Source organism: Nicotiana tabacum, chromosome 10, assembly GCF_000715075.1.
Source record: "Nicotiana tabacum cultivar K326 chromosome 10, ASM71507v2, whole genome shotgun sequence".
Taxonomy (NCBI): domain Eukaryota; kingdom Viridiplantae; phylum Streptophyta; class Magnoliopsida; order Solanales; family Solanaceae; genus Nicotiana; species Nicotiana tabacum.
In genome coordinates, this window is record NC_134089.1 from 88,253,074 (window position 1) to 88,276,109 (window position 23,036).

A 23,036-nucleotide genomic window follows, 5' to 3' on the forward strand; every position below is an offset into this window, starting at 1 on the left:
GTCAATCTCTTTGTTCTTTCATATTCATATCATATGTTAACATCTATTAAATTATTATATCTTTTCGGATGTGAAGTGATCATTATTATTTAGGTATCATATTGATTTTTATGTTTAATTACTAAATTCGGTTAACCTTGAAAGTGTGCATCAACGAAACATTATTGTCAGACGACTAAAAAAATAACTATTATATGTTACTAAGAAAATTCTCTCGTAAGAATATTTTAATAGATAATATATTTGTCAAATATTTTATATTTTTACTAAACATATATTTACTTATCAAAAATTTTACAAAGTAAGATTGAAATAATATTTAAGTAACAAAAAAATCCGAAAAACCTGAAAAATCTGATAAAACCGAACCAATCCAAACCGATATAGTTGATTTGATTTGGTTTTAATCCCTAATGAAAAATATAGATAACTTTAAGGAGTTGCATATGTATTTTGCCTTTTTAAAAAGAAGAAAATAGAGTTAAGAGAAAGGATTTGTTTGGCACAAAAGTTACTGTAGAAGAAAAAGCTCATGCGATAAAAATAAAAATAAAAATTGGGGCTCCTTGAAACGACTGTCAATGCCTAAAACTCTACGAACTTGAACATGGCAATTTCTTTCATAGTTAAAGCTTCAATCCAGCTTCATTGTCGAGCCATTTTCATCCCCTGGTCAGTAGTTCTCCTCACTTTGGGTTTTGTCCTGAAGAAATTTTATCATTCTTACCCTATTTAAGTTCTTTACTAGCAGCTGCAACCATGTTTTCTAGAGTTCTGACTATTGAATGTTCATACATATTACTGCATTTGTTGATGTATAGTAAGTATCTTGGTAAGCTGACAACTTTTTTTGAAGTGCTTCTGTGAATCTGCAACGTGGGTTGTTTAAGCAAAGGTTTGATTTTTAAGGCAAAAAATGACCATAGAAAAGATTACCCAGTTCATTTTCCAAATTACGGAAATGGGTTTTATTTTTAGGGAAAATATGACCAAAGAAAAGATAACAGCAGTTCATTGTCCCAAATTATTGAAATGGGTATTTGTGTTAAGTGGGGTTTTTAAGCAAAGCTTTGATCTTTAAGACAAACATGACCATAGAAAATGTACTTGTGTTAAGTGGATTGTTTAAGCAAAGGTTTGATTTTTAGTATAAATATGACCACAGAAAGAGATTACAGCAGTTCATTATTCAAATTCTTGAAATAGGTACTTGTGTAAGTGGATTTGTGAAGAAAAGGTTTGAGTTTTAGACCAAATGTGACCATCAAAATATTATGATAGTTCACTCTCCAAATTTTTTGAAATAGGTTCTTTGTGTTTGGTGGGTTAACCAAAGGTTTGATTTTTAGACCAAATATGACCACATAAAAGGATAGAGCCGTTTGTTGTCCCAATTCATTAAATGGGTACTTCTGTGACATGAGTTTCTTAAGCAAACGTTTGATATTTCGGACGGACATGACTGTAGAAAAGATTAGTGCTGTTCATTCTTCTAATTCTCCAAATCGGTACTTATCTTACATGGCTCTGTTAAGCAAAGGTTAATTTTTAGGCAAACATAGCCATGGAAAAATTAAAGCAGTTTATACTCAAAATTCTCGAATATGGTAGTTGTGTCGCATGGTTTAGTCAAGCACACTTTTGATTTTTAGGGCAAATATGGGCATAGAAAATATTACAGCAGTTCATTCTCTAATTTATCAAAACGGGCATATAACTATGGTATGTAATATATGTATTTTTCCGTATATGTTACTCTCGAGAAACGGTTTGATTTAATATGATATGATTATTAGGGTGCATAAATACAGTGCCATAAGCTGCTCCAGAGGCAGAGATTATAGCACATTTCCAGTCCGGCACATTCCCAAGAAATCTAAAGAATGCCAAGAGTTGGAAGCTGCTTCACCAAGGAAGCGCTTTTTGGACATAGAAAAGCAGAGTAACGTGGATAGGAATGTTCAGGAAACTGGATTTTCTGTTGGTGGAAGGTTGAAGAATGGAGGCATATCTTTTGATTCCAAGTCTCAAAATCATAAACAAAGGCTTCTGACCAGCATAGACAATGAGGTTGAATGGGGTATGATTGGATTTATCCACAGCTCTGTTGTTCTTACCTGTAGTGAAACTCGTATTATAATGCAGCATTCAAACTATGGAAAATGAGAAAATAAGAAGTTATTATGGAATTTCAGGGAAGGAAGATGAAGTTAACGCAGATTTTAGGCTTGGGCGTGCCGAAACTGATAAAGCTAGAGTAGATGCAGAAAGGATAGCAGTTCAATTACTTGCTTCAAGGTTAGAATATTAAATGTCTTATATCTCTCTATCTGGTCGTTATTTATTTGCTTTGACTATTATTTGCTACTGCGCTGATCTGACTTCCAACATGATATTTTCAACTGGTGTTGAAGACTCTAAGGTGCATATTAGATGGATAAACATTAATTTCCTTCATTATATGTGTGCATAGAGCTGTATGAGTGTGGCTTTCAGGGAGAGAATGATGTGCCAATGATGAAACTGTTAGTCCTTTGTTGATGCACATGAATTCTCTTTCCAGTCAGTGAAGCTAAGAAAAGAAGCCCTTAGATTGGTGCAAATGGAGCTTCTTCTGATGCATGCTTTTTTAAACTGTGCAGAGCACTCACGGCTGCGGAGCTGAAGAAGAAACTCCTGGGAAGAAAGTTTACAATCAGTGTCGTTAATGCTGTAATAACAGATTTCCATTCCAGGTAAATCGAACTGCCATCAAGATATTCTCCATCAAAGTAGTCAACCCGGTCTTTCGTAACACACAGATGTTATTTCAAATCACAGTCATATTTTGGCTATTGATGTACAGTTGTCACTTGTTCACCAACATTGTTCTATTTTTATCTAGACGTTAAGAGTTACACTTAGACTTGCTAAAAGGAAAATTAGTAGAAGAAGAAGATAGTGCGATAGGTTTTGTGTCACTTCTGAGTTGGTAATTCTTGGCTCAATTTCAATTTCGCCATAATGACCTCATTCTTATTTGTTCTGTGTGTTTCTCTAGGGGTTTAATCAATGATAGTATGTATGCTGAAATGTTTTCTCGGTCCAGATGGTCTTCCTCAAGTTGGGGTCCAAGACGAATCAAGCAAGTAAATTTTCCTCTTTGTCAACTACTTCACTGAAGGAGATTTTGAGCTTACTTTTTTATGCTTCTGTATAGAGTGAATTGGTTGTACGGTTCCAAAATAATGGGTTTCTCACCTACCTTTTATTTTTTCATTTTGACTTGGTCTTATTTGGGCTAGCATTGGAGAGCAGTTAGTAAATATCTTCCTGAATTTTCCTTGGGTAATCTGGAATTTTTCTTTTTCCATCCACTTAGGAGGACACAGGAGCATATATGTTTCTTATTACATCCAAACTTGAGTACTTAACAAAAAGAAATAATAATTTTAACATTGCAAGTATAGTGCAATTATGGAGGTACAGTCTGCTATTTAGTTATCATGTTCCAACCATGCGGTCCATTAGTTCTTTTGAGTAGTTACACCCTTTTCTTCTCACCTCCATTTTATTATACAGAGGGGTTGCTTTGGTTTTGTTCTGCTTTTGTCATAACCCGATTGAACGTCCTTATCATTTTACGGATTAGGCCTTGATCAAGAAGGGTGTAAGCGAAGCAGATGCAAACAAGGCCGTAAAATTGGTTTTCAAGAATGACGAAGCTGGTGAAGAGGAAGACTCAGGAGAATCAAGAGTTACTATGTCGAGACCTTCCCTGGATCAATTGTTTGTCCAGGCATCTAAGCAGTGGCTTAAAGGGCAGGGTGTGCCTAGAGAAAAACGTAAAGCAAGGATTGTTCGTTGGCTTCAGTACCGTGGCTTTGATTGGAGTGTGGTTAGTTTCATACTTAAGAAGTTAGAGTCCAGCTATCCTGAGTAGAACCCCATTACACAGCGAAAGCGATTATGATGGTTTTGTTTGCTGATGCCATTGCCGGATGTAGGCAAAAGCACTGCTTCCTACTGTAAAATGGCTCTTAGTGGAAGTACAACAAAATGGATCAGTTATTCACTCTATTGTTGCCATCTCAAAAATAGTTTGAAGTGTTAAGATCAACATAGAAGGCGGGTTGTGTGAGCGATATATTCATCTTGTTATGACAGGAATGAGCAGTTTCACTGGAAGTAATTGTACCTTGTGCCACATTAACCAGATTGTAAATAAGAATGCTTCAATTTTCAACTATATGTTTTCTGCTTATTCATGTTAATAGAAAATGTTTGGAACTGTAGACCTCCTTGGACCCAGGGAATGATGAGTCACTAATAGTTTCCTTTTTGTAGGCATCTCTTGATTTGAGTTATTCTACCCATTCTCGCCTGTTTGGTTGTGGTAGTCTTTGGTCATTATTTTTCTCTTACCACCAAGAGTTGGCGGTCGGATGGATAGATCCTTCCTGGCTACACCCTTAACTAGAAGCTACAGGTTCGAGTTCGGGAAATGAAAAAATCCTGGTAAGGAGTGCTTTTCCGTTTAATAGGTCTTATATGGCACGAATTTGGATTAATTGGGCTAGTGGGTTCTGGATAGAGACCTTTACACAAATAGTGGGTCGTATTTAATGATTATTTTTCTAGTCGGTATACATAGATTATATACTTATTATACATAATTATACATATATTATACATCCACATACTATTTTTAGTTCGCTGACTATCTAGGTTAATTCTTCTTTCGGGATATGGAATATTCTTACATAAAAGAAACTATTTTTCTCCTGGATGAATATGTAATACTCGCCCATCTTGCTATGTATAAATTTTACTTATTAAACTGTTTTCAAAGAAATGGTATCATGGTACTACATAAACCCACATTATGGGGGTAAATTCCAACGTGAAATCGAAGTTAAGTGACATTGATCCCGTACGAGCAAGCATACTAATTGCTTAAAAGCTTCTCTCAGAAATCACATGAGCATGTGATGGGGCCAACTCATTGTTGGCAGCTGGACTATTTCTTGCGAGACACTTGGGAATCTTATTTCTGTTCAATAAATTCAACGTACATAAGTCCAAGAACCTCCCTCCAATGATTGCTTCACTTTCCATATGTCTATACAGTTTCTTAACCCTCACACAAGTTATAATTGAAGTATTTATGGTACTCATTCCCATAGAGAAAGAATATTAGGTGATTTTTTTTTTCATCTGTTTTAGTTTTGATAGACAGAATTATAATTATGTTGGTGAGAGGTAACGTGTAGGTCCCGATGGAATAGAAAAAGGAAAAGAAAAGAAAGATTGATAGACTATAGAGTACCAATTGGTATGTAAAAAACCAATTTCAGATAATGATGAGCACTGATATTTCACTCTATAATACTAATGCTAAACTGAAAACACCCTTACTAGGAGTACATGATTGAGGAATGGAAATGATTATAATTAAAATCTATAACCTGCTCTAAGTCATACTGCTATAAAACATGGCATATTCACAAGTTTGTTCACTATGCTGAAGCCTTATTTGGAGATAGAGTTATCAGAAAACACAAAAGAGCAGCTACAGGATAATTGGGAATCCGCATTCTTGGTTCCAGGTGATTTTGGAAGAGCTGTTACACTTGCATTTTTCTTCAACAGGTCAGATTCAGACACTACAGGATCAACGTTTCGAATTTCCTTGAGCATGGCTACAACATCTCTCATCATTGGACGATCATCAGCTTTCGTGCTCACGCACAGAAATGAAACAGCTAAAGTTTGCAGCATTTCATGCATCTCAGGGTCAGCCCTTCCCCTAAGCTTTGGATCAAGAATGTCATTTGGATCGCGCTTGCTTTGTAAGTGCTCGCGCACCCATTGAACTAAGTGTGCACCCCCAGGCAATGTTGGGTCCAATGGATGCCTTCCTGTTAGTACCTCCAAGAGAACCACACCAAAACTATACACATCACTCTTTTCTGTGATCCGTTGCATCGAAGCATGTTCTGTGGGTACATAACAAGGCAATGTCTTTGTCAATTCAAGAAAAGTTGATCTGCAATCAATCAAGCTGAGATAATAAATATAGTATAAATAATTACCTGGAGCCATATAGCCATAAGAACCAGCAAGATGAGGCCTTTGGCTTTGCTTCAACAAGTCTGCATCGACATCAGTGTTGACAATCCTTGCCAACCCAAAGTCGGCTAAATAAGGCTCCATTCTAGGGCCTAACAATACATTCATTGCTTTGACATCTCCATGCATTATAGGAGGTACACAATCATGATGCAAGTATGCAAGTGCATGAGCTACTCCAATGACCACATCAAATCTGGTCTCCCATTCTGCTGCTCCTTTGCCAACACCGTGGAGCAATGAGCTCAAACTCCCATTGGGTAGGTAGTCATAGAATAGTAGTTTCATGTTCTGGTTTGAAGCCCAACCAAGGAGGCGTACTATATTCTTGTGACGGATTGAACCTAGAGTACGAATTTCTGAACTAAACGCTCCTGATTCCTCTGATGACCACATTTTCTTGACTGCCAGAGTAACCCCATTTTCGGTCATTACCCTGTACACAACTCCAGAGCTTCCAGTGCCAATGACATTAGCTGATGTTAGATTATGAAAAATGTCATCTATTGAAAAGTCCAACTTCTGGTAAAGAGTCATTTCCCAAGTATCAACATCTGGAGATCTGTACTTGGCCGCTCGTGTCCTGATCAAGGTGTAAATGGCTAGAAGCACTAGCACAGCACTAATACTGACAAGGATCGACATAGCAAGTTTCATGGTTGATTTGGCACGTCGAGCGGGTCCCAGTTGAGTCACGTCCCCACCAGAGATATAAAGAGCTTGGTTTCCAGTAAGATCACTCAAAGGAAGCTTATGAAAGAATTGGGTATTGGGCAGTTTTCCGGAGAAGTCATTGAATGATACATTGAGCGAGACAAGGTTTTGAAGGTTTGTAAGAACATCTAAATTCCCGATGAGTTTGTTGTGGGAGAGATCAAGGTTTCCTAGTCTAGTAAAACCTGAAAACTCACTTGGAATCACGCCTGTAAATTGGTTACAACTAAGGTTGAGAGAGATTTCCAGGGATGGTATTTTACCCAACTCTTTAGGTATATCACCTGAGAAACCATTGTACCCAAGATCTAGCAGCTGAAGCTTACTACAAGAAATTATCTCTGCTGGAATTCTGCCAGAAAGTTGATTTTTCCCAAGATTCAGTTTTGTTAATTCAGCTAAAGAACCAACACTTGGACTTAATGAACCCGTAAGCCTGTTGTCAGAAATGTCCACAAACTGTAGGCTTTTAGGCAGGGTTTCTGGCAAGGGACCAGTGAATGCATTTGAATGGAGATCAAGAAACTCAAGATTTTGACAACCAGATAATGATGCAGGAATTCCTCCCATAAAATGATTGTGACTCATGTCAAGGAAATTCAAACTTCTTAAGTTTCCTATCTCCAATGGAACAGTACCCCCTAGCCTATTGTTGTTCACCCTGAATCTATACAAGTTTGTGCATTTACCAACATCAGGTGGTATAAAGCCAGACAAATCATTGGAAAGAAGCAGCAGTTTTGTCAGATTATTCAAAGCAAAGATTTCTTTTGGTATGGGACCAAAAAGATTGTTGTAAGAAAGGTCTAGAGCCTGAAGATTCTCACATTGAGATAAGGAAACAGGAATATTGCCTGTTAAATTATTTTTCCATGCAAAGAATAAAGTCAAGCTCTTTAAGTTTCCTATTTCATTAGGAATCTGGCCTGAAATATCATTGTTGTCAACTTCCAAATGAGACAGAGAAGTACAATTAGATATTTCAGGAGGTATAATACCTGATAACTGATTGACACTCAACTGCAACTCCTCAAGACCTAAAATGCCACCAAAACTAGTAGGAATGCTACCTGTTAAAAGATTCTCAGATAAATCAATAACTGTAAGAGCTTTGCAATTTCCAAGCTCATTAGGAATCACACCAACTCCTACTTTAGATTTGATATCATGAAGTAATAGAGCTCCCCTATACTCCGCGGGATCGAACCTGAGATTGAATTTTGATACAAGTACAAGTTCTGGAGTTCACTGCAATTACCAATCTCTTCTGGAATTGGTCCAGACAAAAGAGCTGTGTAAATTGCAATGGTCTGAATCCTTTTCAGGTTGCCAATTGAAGGTGGCAAATTCCCTGAAATGCCTGTTTCAGCTAGGCCTAGAAAAACCAAGTTGCTGCAGTTTCCAATTTCCAAAGGGAGTTCACCCTTAAGATTTTGATTTCCACCAGCTCTGAATTCCTCAAGATTGCTCAACTTTCCAATACCCTTTGGAATCTCACCACTCAGTTGATTGTCATAAATCAAGAGATTCTTGAGACTGGACAAGTTGCCAATTTCAGAAGGAATATCACCTTCAAGATAATTTGAACTGAGAGACAAAATTTGCAGCTTGTTAAGCCTACAAATTTCTTGTGGAATGGTACCAGTGATTGAATTGTCACTAATATCAATGAGACTAAGTTCAAGATAGTCTCCAAACTCTTTTGGGATTGGACCACTGAGATTAGCAGATGAAAGAACAAGGGTGTTCAAGAATTTGAGGGGCTGAAAATTTGAAGGCAATGGTCCTTGTAAATTTACTGATTTGAGACTTATGCTCACAACTTGACCATTAGAGTTACAGTGTATGCCAAACCAATTGCAGGGACTTTTGTCTAAAGCATTCCATGATTTCAAAACATCATCAGAACTGTTTAATGTTTGTTTCCATGCAACAAGTGCCTGACTTTGTACATCAATAGAATAACAAGAAGAGAAGAAAAGAGAGTTTAAGGAGAGACATAAGAAGATATTGGAAAAAAGAAGAAGAAAAGGATTTGTTGAAGGAGCAGGCATTGCTGCTGAGAGGGGAAGAAGAGAGAAAGTTGAGAGGACTTTGGGATTGTAGAGGGGGGAACCCCATGTTTTGTTTATAGAGGAAAAACAATAGAAGATCTGGATCCAAGAGCACTTTCAATTTTTCTATTATTATTATTGCACTTGGGATAGTTGTTAATTTGATAGTTGCTGATGCATATGGCTTCCTTTGGCTTTATTAATTCATTATTAAAGTTCATATCAATACCATCTTTTCCTTTCTTCCTTTGGCTGCTATTTGTTTCTTTTGTTAATAATTCTCCGATAGTAGTTTTTTGGATTTTGCTTGTCACAAAATACATATATCACTGGTGGCAAAATAGTTAAAAGAAAACAGTTAACTATCCATATTATCCACTAAAAATGGGTTGGATAATGAATTTTTAAAATAAACGGGTCAAATATGGATAAGAACCATATTATCTATTTAGAAAATGGCTAACCAATGGGTTGGGTCGGATAATTTATCAGTGTTTTCATTACCTGTTTTCGACCCGATCCATATCCGCCCCGCTTCGCCCGTTTGGACTCCTATATATGACTATCTTTTATCAGTGCAGGTCCCAAGGGAAACAAATGCTGTTTTTAAATAAGTAATTATCACATCCTTCTTTTTGTTGCATAATTAATGTCTGAAATAACTCTTTAGTGAGGCCAAGTTGCTGCAATCTTGTTATGTGTTAATTACTAGGTAGTACAATTCATTAAAATGGTGCAATATATAATCAACTGCCTGCATATTTTTCTTTTGTTTGGTTTTTTTGGGTGGGGGTCAGGGTAATAGGGTATCTATAGGTATTAAGAGGCTATTTTTGATTAGTTGGGGGGGTTATTCTGGTAAATATTTGTTGGTACCAGAAGTTGGAAGGAAGAGCATGTTCTTACAAATGGTTTAAATAAGAGAAGGTGCAGAAATGGTCCGTCATATCATATACAGTAGTACAATAGTATGAGTCAGCCACATGTTAGTTATAAGACTTATGGCTACTAATTTTCAGTGACTTGGTAATGAAGCAGAGGAGGGCAAGAACTGAGGGCAGAGCCAAGTCTTCTCTTTTTCTTTTTTTCTTTTTATTTTGGGGTAGCTTTAAAGTGACAGGCTAAAGGCTGGGCTAAGTTGGATTTCAGAAAAGGGTTAATTTGCTTCAGAAAGTTTGAAAAATAACTGTTGGAGGTGGATAGAGGTTTCGACATTTAAAAATCGACTAAACCGATCGAATGGTATCGTACCGAACCGATTTTTAGATTTTTTTAATATAACTGTAGGTTTTTATATAAATCTATAATCGTACAGATAATTAGGATAGTTTTTTATTTTATGAAAATAACGAAAAAATACCGAATCGTACCAAATAAATTTACATGAAAAAAATATATTTATATATTAAGTTTAAAATAATAAATATTAAATTTTTCTTGAGCCTTGGAATTACGAAGAAGGTTACAAGGCAATAATTAATTAAACTTAAAATCCTAATTTACAAACCTATTATACTACTCTTATTGAAACTAAACTAGTTCTATCATATTCACTAGCAAGACAGATGATATTCTAGCTACTATGAGTAGCAAACTACAATGTATTTAATACGTCTCCTTTCGTATGATTTAAATTTATATTTTTAAATATTTAATCTTCTATAGACTTTATTCTTGAGTCTCAGCTTGCTTAATATCTTTTCACTCGTGTGATTTATATTTTTTTTGTCTTTGTTTAGTTTCTTTTAGTCGGTTTAGTCGGTTTTTAAGCTCTCGACATCTTTTATGTTTTCTTAATTCATCATCCTTTAAATAGTAAAAATGTCTACCGAGTTTTGGTAAGTCCTATAAAAGCCCCTAGTTAATGCATTCTGCTTCTACTAGTAACATTTAAATGACATTTGAAAATATACCGAAAATTAACCAGACGTACCGATACCGAAGAGAAACCGACAAAATTGGTATGATTTCTAAAAGTCTAATTTTTGTACATAATACAATAATCGAAAAATTTGTATAATACAAATTTTATAAAATAACCGATCGAGCCATTGACACCCCTAGAGGTGGACAACAAAATCAGGAAAGAAAGTCGAAGCCTGCAAGCACGTTAGGGTGAAAGATATATCCTAATTGTCAAAAAGTTATTTTTAAGAAAAATATTTCTGATAAATATTTTCTTCTTCACAAATATTTTCGGTGATTGATTGATGAATGAAAAATATTTTTCAAAAAATATATACTATTTTAAAATAACAACAGCAACAACAAAAAACAGAAGAGCATTTTGATAAGTTTTGAAATATTCCTATTAAATATTAATAATAATATCTAAGTGTTAGTTGAAGCACATAATATAAAGTTAAAAATTAAGGTAATGGTAAGACAATTGACTTTCATTCATAAGTGAGCGAAACTATCCCTTTTAATAAAAAATATTTTCTATTAATCAAACACTAGAAAATAACTTCTTCATGAAAATATTCTCTCAGAAAATGACTTCAGTTGTACCACTCACTCTTAAAAATACATTTAAAGGGCAAACCCGAAAATGAAGAATAAAATAGAATAAGTTATGCCTATTTATTCTAAGAATAAGAATAAGTTAAAAGAATTAATGTATCAAAATCTACTTCATATTTATGAGTTATGACTATTTAAAATTCAAACAAACATTAATCAATACCTTTTCACAAAATAATTAAGCACGAGGGATCATCAAAAACTTCCGTTGCCAACCTTCTCACCCGAAATTAAATAAACACATAGATAGAGAAAAACAAAGAGACAAAGGAGAGTGTTAATTTAAAGCATAGGGATCTGGATCTGTAATTCTTAGGAAGTAGTAGAAGAATAAGTGCATGAATTAAATTTATATTTCTAAGACAATGATTATGCTTATAATATTAGTAGTATTAAGATGGAGATCTCTTCTAATTAAATTAGAGAGAGTTGAATCTGAGCCTGAGCTAGGGTGGTGCAGTAGTGAGGAGAACTTGCAGTTTTTAAAAACATATTAAGATTAATTACTTTTATTAAACTGCAAAAGTTTCAGGTCATGTTGTCGGGTGGGCTTGCTGTAAAGGATATTAGTCTTGTCATAAAATAATACTTAACAGAAAATTATTTTTTTTGTACCACAAATCAACCAAAAAAAACAAAAAAGCAATTGTAGATTAGATCTCAACTCTCGTGCTTTTCCATTTAGCATAATTCGATCACGGGCTCTTCACTTTAAAAATCAAGAAAAAAAGGAAAAAATTGTCATTCATTATTTCTTCATCAATTACTCCTTCCAGTCCACTTTAAATGATTTTTTGTGATTCATAATATTTGATTTTTTCAAATATCAAAAAGTAATTAACTTATTTTTTCCAAAGTTGTCATTGGATTAAAGAGCCTAATAGCAATTTGTTATATTTTCAATGAGTAAATTAAAGTTAATATGGTTAACTTCATTATTAATTAATGTTAAAAAGTAAATTTCTTATTAATATATATAAAAAAGCCAAAAAAATTACTTAAAGTGGAATTTAAATTACTTAGTAAATGTGTCTTTTCCTTGTAAGAAATTTGTTTCATACATTACATTACATTTAGCAATATGGCGCAGTCTATAATGACAATTACGCTATTTTAAGTGGTCAATCACAAACAGTGTAATCGATGGTGTAGAATTTACTCCTAAATGTCTGTCTGGTCAATTATTCTGCACGCTTCTCGAGGAGAACCAACTAGCTCTAAATTCAAGTAGGATTTCACCCATAACTACAACTTATCCTTTGATCTTCAATAAAAGTCTACTCAAACTTCCACTTAATTTCACCTAAATTTCATCCTAGCCATGGATAAATCATACTATAGGTTCCGGTTCATAAACAGTAACAATTTATTAGTATACACTACTAGAAACCGACCGAAATCGGTTTTTCATACAAAATAAATTAAAATTAATATTTAAAAAAAGCAATTGAAATCGGTCGATTATTTCAGTCAGTCATTTTAAAATACCGACCGACTTCGGTCGATAATTTTATATTTTTAATAAAAGGTTATTTTCGCGCGAAAATGAAAAGAAAGAGTATAAACAAATTAAAAGAAAGTCTTAAACTAAAATGTACCAATGGTCTAGTGGTAGAATAGTATTCTGCAGGCTGCCACAGTGCAGACCTTAGTTTGATTTCCAGATGGTGCATTTTTTAATTACATAATTAAAAATACCAACCGTATTCGATCGATTTTTCGGCAATTTTTTCTTTTTGGATCGTTTGTGAAAATTAATTAACCTATCAAATCGGTCAGTATTTTTTACCGACTAGCCTAATTTCGACTGATTAAAGTCGATCGGAAATCGGTCGGTTTTTTAGTTTTCCGGCCGATTTCGATCGATTTTTGGCATTTTGTAGTAGTGATATGAAAGCTAGTTTTCGCTACGCTATCATTTTCTTAATCAATTAAACCACTGCCTATGAGTTACCGGTTTATCCCCATTGTCTCAATGTAACGTCTTAGCCTACTAGATTAATGAATGTTTAAATCATGAAACATTACTTCAAAAAGAAAATAAAGGGAGAAACATTAGCCAAATAAATGATGCCGCATAAAAAGAAGCGAAACTCCAAAATGGGGATGAAAACTTCTGTATACGAAACTGGATTCTCCACCACCCTTTCTTTTAAGCGTAAGTAACTTCAACTTTATCTCCTTTGAGCCTGAAAAGAGTAGGTATCTTTAACAAAGTACTTCTGGATTTTAATGTGGGAAAAAAGTCACGTTTGTTACTTAGCAAACTAGTGAATAGTCATTCTCTTTAAGTAGAAACATGATCTGACATTACTACTATTCAGTAAAAATATACTCTATGGTATCTGTCTATTCTCTATCTTTCCAGTTTCCATGAATTTATATGCTCCTCATTTTCTCTGTTCTAGCATTGCTGGTGAAATATTTTCTTGAGCTTCACATGGTAAAAAATAAGAGAGCATTAATTAATATTGAGAATATGGTATGTAGTTAATCTACAATGCCAAGTTACTGTAAAAATTCTATACAATTTTGTGAAAAGTGTTGTTACTATACAATTGCATTTATTGTTTCTGGTTATTAGTTCCACCCTCAACTGTACTTGTACTTAACGCACTACATATACCAAGCCGATGTTTCATAACTATATGAAAGTTGGTTTAGACATGGATGGGACCTAACTGTCAATGAAATTAGTGAAATTTTTAAGAGATAAAGGTTTAAATTTCAATGGTAATTTTTATATCTAAATCTCGGTGGACGATTGAATTATCCAATACATATATTAGTGAGAAATAACAGTTATACAATGCATTCTAAATTCAAGTTGCTCAATTGAAGGATTTGATTTGAAGAAGAAGCTGCTTAGTTCCTTAGTTGCTTAAATTTTGAGTTATCATTTTTTAATTGTAACCTATTTAGAAATATAATCATAGATAAATAATTCTGGGAGTTTGTTTGATGTTCTAGGCTAGAGTTTATAGTCTAGGAGAGTAAGCTATAATTTGGTTGATTGTAGGGGTTAAGGTACTAGAGTTTATAGTTTTTTGGTTATTAAGTTATAACCGAAAAATTGCTTTTGTTATTTAGTGAAATCTAAAAAAATCCTACATATATTTATTACCATGAACAAGGAGGTTTTTCACGTAAAAATTACTTGTATTTTTAAGTTTATGCACTTTACTTTGTGATTGGTACTGAAATCTGCAAGTTCTTTAACACACAAAAAATCGAGCAAACACAATTCACCCTTTTCTTGTATTATGGACATTTATATATATAGTTACTACTTAATCATAATTAATTATATTCGATGATTTAAAACAATGAAATAACATGTCCTTTAATGTATAACGTTCAAATATCAGAGACAAGTTGTGTTATAGATGGACTTGTCATAAAGACGAAGCCAAAATTTTCATTTAAAAAAGGTTAAAATATGAAGAAGTAAACCAACAAGAAAGTCAAAGGTAAGTTCACCTAGCTATGGAGGGTAATTTTCTAGGAATGACTTCCTTAGTACATGTGGCTCATTCTCTACCATTTACTCTGCATAATTACAGTATTAATTTGATATACTTTTATTTGTTTCTCCAAAACTAAAATAAGAAGAAGAAAAAAAAAACAAAAGAAACTTCACCTCATTCTCACACTGTAGACATGCTTTTCTTTTGTTGAATTTATTTGCATTTTGGTTATTCTTGGTCCGAATCAGATCAGGAGTTTCAATACATTATGTAAATAAGAGATGTCATCACGGGAGCGATGATGCAGATCTTATAGGAAAATGCATGGCACATTCCACGATCAATTAAAATATTGGGGAACTCAAATGTAAACTAAAAATTTGGGGTCACATGAGAACATGAGATGATTGGATTTTGTATTTAATCGAAATGTTAAAATCCCACATTAGCAATCATGGACAGATCAGATATTGGTTTTATCCTAAGGGGAATAAATTAAAACAAGAGCATATGAATTTGTGGATGTTCCAAAAGAATAAGATTCATTATCTATCGGTTGAAGTTATATATATATCATTAGTGTAAGAAATTATTATACGCTCATATCATCTTTATCTGGTGTAGTAATTTTATTTTCAAAATTACAAACTTCATATTTTAAGATGACTTATTTGTAAATATGCTTTGGGTGACCTAATAATATAGATAAATTTTTATACTATAGTGTATACAAACTTTTTTATATATCATCTACCACTACTAGCCAGTGTCACCAACTATATATGCGCCTTTCAAGAATTAACGTGCATGTACGTGCCCCATGTTCCTCCCACAACCTTTCCATCTCCATTTTTATTTCAATTTATCGCTGCTCTTGTCCATTCTTGTTCTGTTGGAAGTTAGCATATTTCTTTTTGTCTTTTGGGAATATGAGTTTTCAAATCATTTGTCTTCCACAGTTTCTAACTCGAATATATAACAATTCTAAACGTATTGTGCAACAAAAAAAGCAACAAAAAAAAATCTCTGAAGAATGATGGTGTGTTTGAAATAATTATCATTATGCTAATTATGTTGTTTTAAGTAAAGCTGGGGATGGAGTCAATACTAGTATTACATTATCAAAATTCTACTCTTCGCTCAATTTATGAGACGATATTTGATTGGACGCAAAGTTGAAAGAAAGAAAAACTTTTGAAACTGTTTAACATATATGCCTTAAACATTTTTGTGGCTATAAATTATTTTACTAAGAGTAAAATGACAATTTAGAATTGAAGTACTTTAAATATGGAAAATATTATTATTTTGAAATAAGATTTAAAAAAAATAAATGTGTCACATAAAATAGGACAATAAAAGTATAATTTTAGCTAGTGTAATTAGTTCATATACTCCAATATTAGTGAACATACTTACTCAAAAGTCGTACACTTGTACTTGTGAGTTATAACAAGTTGTTCGATGAAAGGATACACAAATTTGATTCAAATATCTCCGCTATAAAAAAAGTGTTGGGAATAAATCCCGTAAAAATAATACTCACGGTGCTCACAATAAATGCGGACTACTAAGTTATGGTTAAATCAACAAGAATAAAAATGCAGCAAAAATGACACCAAGATTTTACGTGGAAACCCTTCTGAATAAGGGAAAAACCACGGCCAAGAAGAGCAACTGATATCACTATAGCAAGAAATTTTACACTGTGTAGTAACGAGTAAAAATATTCCTAAGACCACAACACCCTCAAAAGAAGTAAACACTCTTTTGCTTTTTTCACCCCACTACAATATCTCTCACACTCTATTTTTCTTCACACCCTTGACTACCCATAGGGTCCGAACATGTGTTTTCCCAGAAATATGGTTCAAAACATTATCGTCAACCCGCTGTCTAATAAAGCTGCAAACTTATCTGTGTAACAAATTTCATTCTTCATCTGATTTATTATCAGGCTTTATAGTGGTGAAGGCAGGTTGATGAAAATTCTTAACATAGAGCAAATCTTCCATTTTGCCCTTCCAAATGGCATAATTTGTACCATTCAAAGTAACCATTCTACTAGTGTTTGCTTCCATTATTTATCACAAATACAAATACGGTTTATTAGGAGACCAAAGTAATTCTTTTCTGATGTGGAAGTTCAAACTGTGCTGCAACACAGAGCATACTCAGACAGAACCTTGGCTCTGATACCACTTGTTGGGAATAAACCCCGTAAAAATAATATTCACGGTATTAGTGATAAACGCGGACTACTAAGTTATGGTTAAATCAGCAAGAGTAAAAATGCAGCAAAAATGACACCAAGATTTATGTGAAAACCCTTCTGAATAAGGAAAAAACTACGGCCAAGAAGAACAACTGATATCACTATAGCGAAGAATTTTATACTGTGTAGTAACGAGTAAAAATACTCCTAAGATCACTACACCCTCAAAAGAAGTAAATACTCTTTTGCTTTTTCCACCTCACTGTAATATCTCTCACACTCTATTTTTCTTCACAAACTATTTTCTTATAGTTTATGGAATACCTTGCTCTCTCTCTCTCTTTTCTCTCTTTGTTGGTGTGTAGAAATGAGAGTTAAAGCTCCCATTTTATAGCCAAAACTTCACTCTTTAAAGCCTACAATATTTGACAATTTGCACATCTTTTTCACAATTTCAACAAGATTGGCTACCAAACCAAACCAAGTCAATAAAATTGACTACCAAATCATATGAATGAGATGGACACCATATCAAAAAGAATAAGAAAAATACAATGAAAGTGAAAAGTGGAAAGACACTTGTTTTTCTATATAAACATAGTGTGAAATAAGTTTATGCATACCTTTTTCTTCAATCTTTTTCATATTATAGATTGATGATGCATGGGCTTTCAGGTCTCATCCACTCGTGCGAGCTGAGTGAGATTATGATTTATGATATGACTATGAAAATGTGAATGAATTGATTTGATAGTAGGTGGACCATGCAATTATGCCGACTCTTGTAACCCACAAAATAATTAAACCATATCCTGCATTTTGGAACTAGTGTAAAATAGCTCACATAATGATAAACTAATGTCTAATTATATTTCAGTTGGAAAGCTAATTGTCCTACAATTTCAAAGATTTTAAGTTCCATCACCATACATGTTCTCTTAATCACATCTTGTCTCACCATTATTTGTTCCAATTTCTGCACTCAACAATTAATTGCTCGATATTCTAACTTTTTGTACCATAAATTTAGCGAAGTTGCAGATTTAAGTTGTCTCACATTCATTTTAGTTTCTGTGGCGTAATTTGACATGGAGTTTTAAAAAAGAAAAAAAGAATCTTTTGAAATTTATTATCTTAAACATATTATGAAATTTCTAAAGCATATCATTAGAGTAAAATAAATATATAAAGGGGTAATTTGTTTAAACGGATTAATAAAGTAATAGTGCCGCGGAATGAAAGTAATTGTACTCTGACCTCCGATCCATAATAAGTGATTTTTGGTCTCTTTATTTTGGTTCAAAATACGTGTCCTTTTATATAATCAAGAATGAATTAATTTTATTTTTCCAAAACTTACCCTTACTTAATGTATCAAGTTAACAATATGCAAATTTTAATTAAGGGTAATTTAGTTAAAAGATATTTTTTTCTTTAGGAATTAGTATTTTCTTAAGGAGTATGTCAAAGGTAAAAAAAATCACTTATTATGGATCGGAGGGAGTAATATTTAGCACTCAAATTGCTGAAAACAATTTTTTTTATTTATAAAAGAAGTTGGATTTCTGAACATACCCGTTGAGTTAATAAGCTACTAAATTTCTCGTTTATCTCTCTACTCTCTACCCTTAATCTTATGAGTGATTCAATCATTCAAGAAGTTTTATCTGTAACTAAGTGCATCCTAATTTTGTGTCCTCGAGAGGGCTTAGTTGATCCATGATTTATATTTCATCTTTTATTTTCTTTTTGTTTGTTTCGAGAAATCTATCGATGAGGTCCGATTCTTTCTTTTTCTCTTGATTCTTTTCCGATATTATTGAGGCTATATTATCCTTAAATTTGAGACTATTCATTTTCCGTTCAACGAGACAGGAAATATAGCTTTCTCCTCGTCAACCTAATTAAATAAAATAGTTTTAGTGAATTTGAGGTACATCACTACATGTTTTGATTGCATGTCGTCATCTTTGAGATTAAGAGCCCGTTTTGGACATAACAAATTTTTTTTTTTTCCCAAAAAGTTTTCACTTTTTTTTGAAATCAGCGTTTGTTCATATAATTTTTAATTTTCACTTGAAGATACATTTTGGAAATTTTTGAAAATTTGAAAAACTCTAAAAAGCTGTTTTTCAAAATTTTCACTCAAATCACTCACAAAACTTCAAAAACAACCCAAAATTATATTTATGTCAAACACGACTCTAAATTTCAAATACCATTTTCACTTGAAAAAAAATTTCCCCCTATTTTTGAATTTTACAATTCTTATGTCCAAACGCCCACTAAGAATATCTAGTGGTGGCAAAATGAATAAAAAGTAGTTATCATTCCATATTATCTATTAAAAATAGTTGGATAATAAACTTTTTTAAAAACGGGTCAAAATATGGATAAAAGTCTTATTATCCACTTTAAAAATTGATAACCAACGGATAACTAATGGGCTTAACTTTTACATTTGTAAAGACTCTTCCTCAAGCTTGGGAGACTAGAAATTTTTCCAAAAATGATCATATTCTAAAAGTCATGGGATTAACCTATTTTCCATCTGTATTAAATATAAGTCGGATCATTTTCGTTTTTGCATTACCCATTTTCGGCTCGCCCGTTTGCCATCCCTACTGAACATTCGTTGAATGAGCAACTGAATTTCAGCAATCTTTTGGCTTTATCTTTTGTTGCTATTAGTTAAATTGACACACTGAATGAACTTGACTCGTTATCTTTTGCACTTTGTTGATCGTGTTAGCTTTATTTCCATCACCACATTAACTGCCCCTCTCTTTTTCTCTATAATAATACGATTATTGTTAAAACAAAGATTAGGCTGGTCTAAGGTCCCTTTTAAATGTCAAATCATTGTCTCCTAATTACAACTTTGCTGTCGTTACCTTTCCTTGATTTCGGGCTTAGTTGACTAAAAATAAGAGACATAAATGGGTCTAAATGTGGAGTGTGACACCTTCCATATAGTTTATTAAACTCTTAATCTTTACCTAAAAACTAGGGCCAAAAACCTACCGGGCAATACTTTATTTTGATGATGATGAGTTAATTTATTAAACTCGTAATCTTTACTTAGAAACCTACCTGGTAATATTTTATCTTGATGATTATGAGTCAATGTTTGTGTGCCACAAAAAGAAAAGAAAAAAGAAGCCCATTAAGATAATAGCTTAAGACCTTTGAAGGGAGGCCACATTAAAGTAAAAATTAGGTGAGGTAGCCACTTTTTAAAATTAATATGAAAAGACAGTGTTACCCTTTTTTTCCCAAACGGAAATACGTCATTTTCAGATTCTGTACAACAGAGCAGCAGCCGAAGTTCGTTGTATTTGCAGCTGCTTCAACTTCTATGAATATATGTGCAAGCACTCGTTGTGTGTAGTGAACTTCAATGGTGCGGAAGAGATCCCTTCAAAATACATTTTATAAAAAGATTACAAGCGATTATGTGCATCAGATCTTGAATCCAGTTATACTGAGTCTACTGAACACGTTCAATGGTTTAGCCAATTGTATAGAAGTGCATTACAAGTTATGGAGGAAGGGGTGATTTCCCTAGATCATTATAAAGTAGCTCTAAATGCATTTGAAGTGTCTCTGACCAGAGTTCACCACATTGAAGAAAAACTAAATAAAAATTCTTTTGTAATTAACGTATCTACTTAATAAAAAAAAATTGTAATTATTTTGTATTTAGTTCTTAATTTAGAGTTACAAGCACAGAAATTAAGGATAAATAGTCCTGAACTTCGAGTTCCAAGTTCAAAAGTTAAGGACACTTGGTCCTGAACTTAGAATTGCAAGTTCAAAAGTTAAGGACACTTGGTCCTGAACTTAGACTAACAAGCTCAAAAGTTAAGTACAATAGGTCCTGACCTTCAGTTACAAATTCAAAAGTTAAGGACAATAGGTCTTGAAGTCCTGAACTTAGGCTAAGAAGCCCAAAAGTTAAGGACAATAGGTCCTGAACTTAGACTAACAAACTCAAAAGTTAACGATACTTGGTCTTCAACTTACAGTTACAAGTTCAAAAGTTAAGGACACTTGGTCCTGAACTTGACTAACAAGCTCAAAAGTTAAGTACAATAGGTCCTGACCTTCAGTTACAAGTTCAAAAGTTAAGGACAATAGGTCTTGAAGTCCTGAACTTAGGCTAAGAAGCCCAAAAGTTAAGGACAATAGGTCCTGAACTTAGACTAACAAGCTCAAAAGTTAACGATACTTGGTCTTCAACTTACAGTTACAAGTTCAAAAGTTAAGGACACTTGGTCCTGAACTTAGACTAACAAGCTCAAAAGTTAAGGACAATAGGTCCTGAACTTAGATTTACAAGTTCAAAAGTTAAGGACAAGTAGTCCTTAACTTAGAGTTACAAGCACAGAAATTAAGGACAGGTGGTCCTGAAGTTCGAGTTCCAAGTTCAAAAGTTAAGGACATGTAGTCCTGAAATCCTGAACTTAGAGTTGCAAGTTCAAAAGTTAAGGACATGTAGTCCTAAAGTCCTGAACTTAGAGTTGCAAGTTCAAAAATTAAGGACACTTGGTCCTGAACTTTATGAGCAGAAGGGTGTCTTCGTCCGAGCAGGTAAAGTTTATTAAAGCAATGGCTAAAAACTAAAGACATTTTAAGCAGTGACTTAAAAGTAAATACATGTGTTATTAGTGGCTAACCGTGCATTTCCCCACGTTAAACCAAGTGCAACTTAAAATGATTATGGACTCCTTTTGATCAAAGTTTCTAAATACAAATCTTATAGGGGAAGTTAAAAGCAAAAGTTCGTCCAATCCAACGCGGTCAAATATTCTTTCAAGAATTATCTTTCTTACTCTTTTTGATAATTATTACAATCACTCAACCATATTTTTATTTAAAGAATGAAACTGCTTTTTTTTTTTAAATTTAGTTTCGTAGGCTAGAAACATAGATTTGGTCTTCATTTCACCTATTATTGACTACATTTCAATCGTATTTGAGCTTAAATGTGAAGATTTTGTATTATGACGTAGTTTGTGTGTTTAGAACTTGAATCTGGGTTAAAATAGAGTAGGGAGCTTTGAAGTCTGGTAAAAGCCCAATTAAATCATCCGAAGTTGGAGAACCGACAATGCATACGAAAGTTGAAAGAAAAACGAATGTCAGAGAAGACGCCCCAAGTTAGCACAATGTTTCATGAGAAGGTTGTAAAGTTCAAAGAACAAGATATTGGCGTATCTGACCGAAAAAAAACACATTAGTGCAAATTTTTATTAGTCAAAATATCATAGAGTAATCAGTTGGTGATAGTCTACTAGTGCGACGCTTAGTGCATCGTATGATGTAACACAACAATTTATTCACTTCGGGTCAATAAGAACAATTTCGTCCAAGAGTATTTTATTTACAATACAAATACATCTAAAACATGTTCTTTGGGGGAATTTTTTTATCTTCGGAGGGTTGAGAGAGCATAGAGGCTTCAAGACTCAAGAATTCATTATCCTTCTGCCAGTTCAATACGCGAGTTTGAATTGTAATATTACATTAATATTTTCTTATTCTCTAACTTTATTTGTGGTACCTCTTCGGCGATGGCCCAGTTGGCTTGGAAGACGGTCATCCATACAGATGACCTGAGATCGATCCCCCTTCAATGCCTTCTAGGTCGAGCATGTCGCACAATGCTTGCCTTATTGCGGTTTACATCCTCTGTGTAGTTTGCAGACTATTACACAATGTAGGGTTTACCCAGTACAAACAGAGTGCTCACTCTATTACTGTTATTGAGTAGTTTTCCCTTAGAGTTTTGACAAATATGGTATATTAATTATCTATTTAGAGATTCGAATATTATTATTTGCTTGAATTAATTATTAGAGTTTTGATTATATTGTAGAATTACTCATTATCTTTCTTAATCGAAAGAGAAGTAATTTATTAAATATATTTGCATCGTATGCTAGTTTC

General features: G+C 33.5%; 1 protein-coding gene and 1 pseudogene across 1 annotated transcript; one reads left to right on the forward strand and one right to left on the reverse strand.

Moving 5' to 3' along the window:
- Positions 1 to 455: 455 nt before the first annotated feature.
- LOC107820300 (uncharacterized) lies at positions 456 to 4,378 on the forward strand. Its single transcript, XM_016646562.2, has 6 exons — positions 456 to 672; positions 1,797 to 2,080; positions 2,196 to 2,298; positions 2,643 to 2,735; positions 3,041 to 3,128; positions 3,632 to 4,378. Exons 1-6 carry the CDS (start codon positions 608 to 610, stop codon positions 3,920 to 3,922), a joined length of 924 nt encoding a protein of 307 aa, XP_016502048.1. The 5' UTR covers positions 456 to 607; the 3' UTR covers positions 3,923 to 4,378.
- A 943-nt stretch (positions 4,379 to 5,321) lies between these two features.
- On the reverse strand, positions 5,322 to 9,013 carry LOC107820299 (leucine-rich repeat receptor-like serine/threonine-protein kinase RGI4; annotated as a pseudogene).
- Positions 9,014 to 23,036: the final 14,023 nt, after the last annotated feature.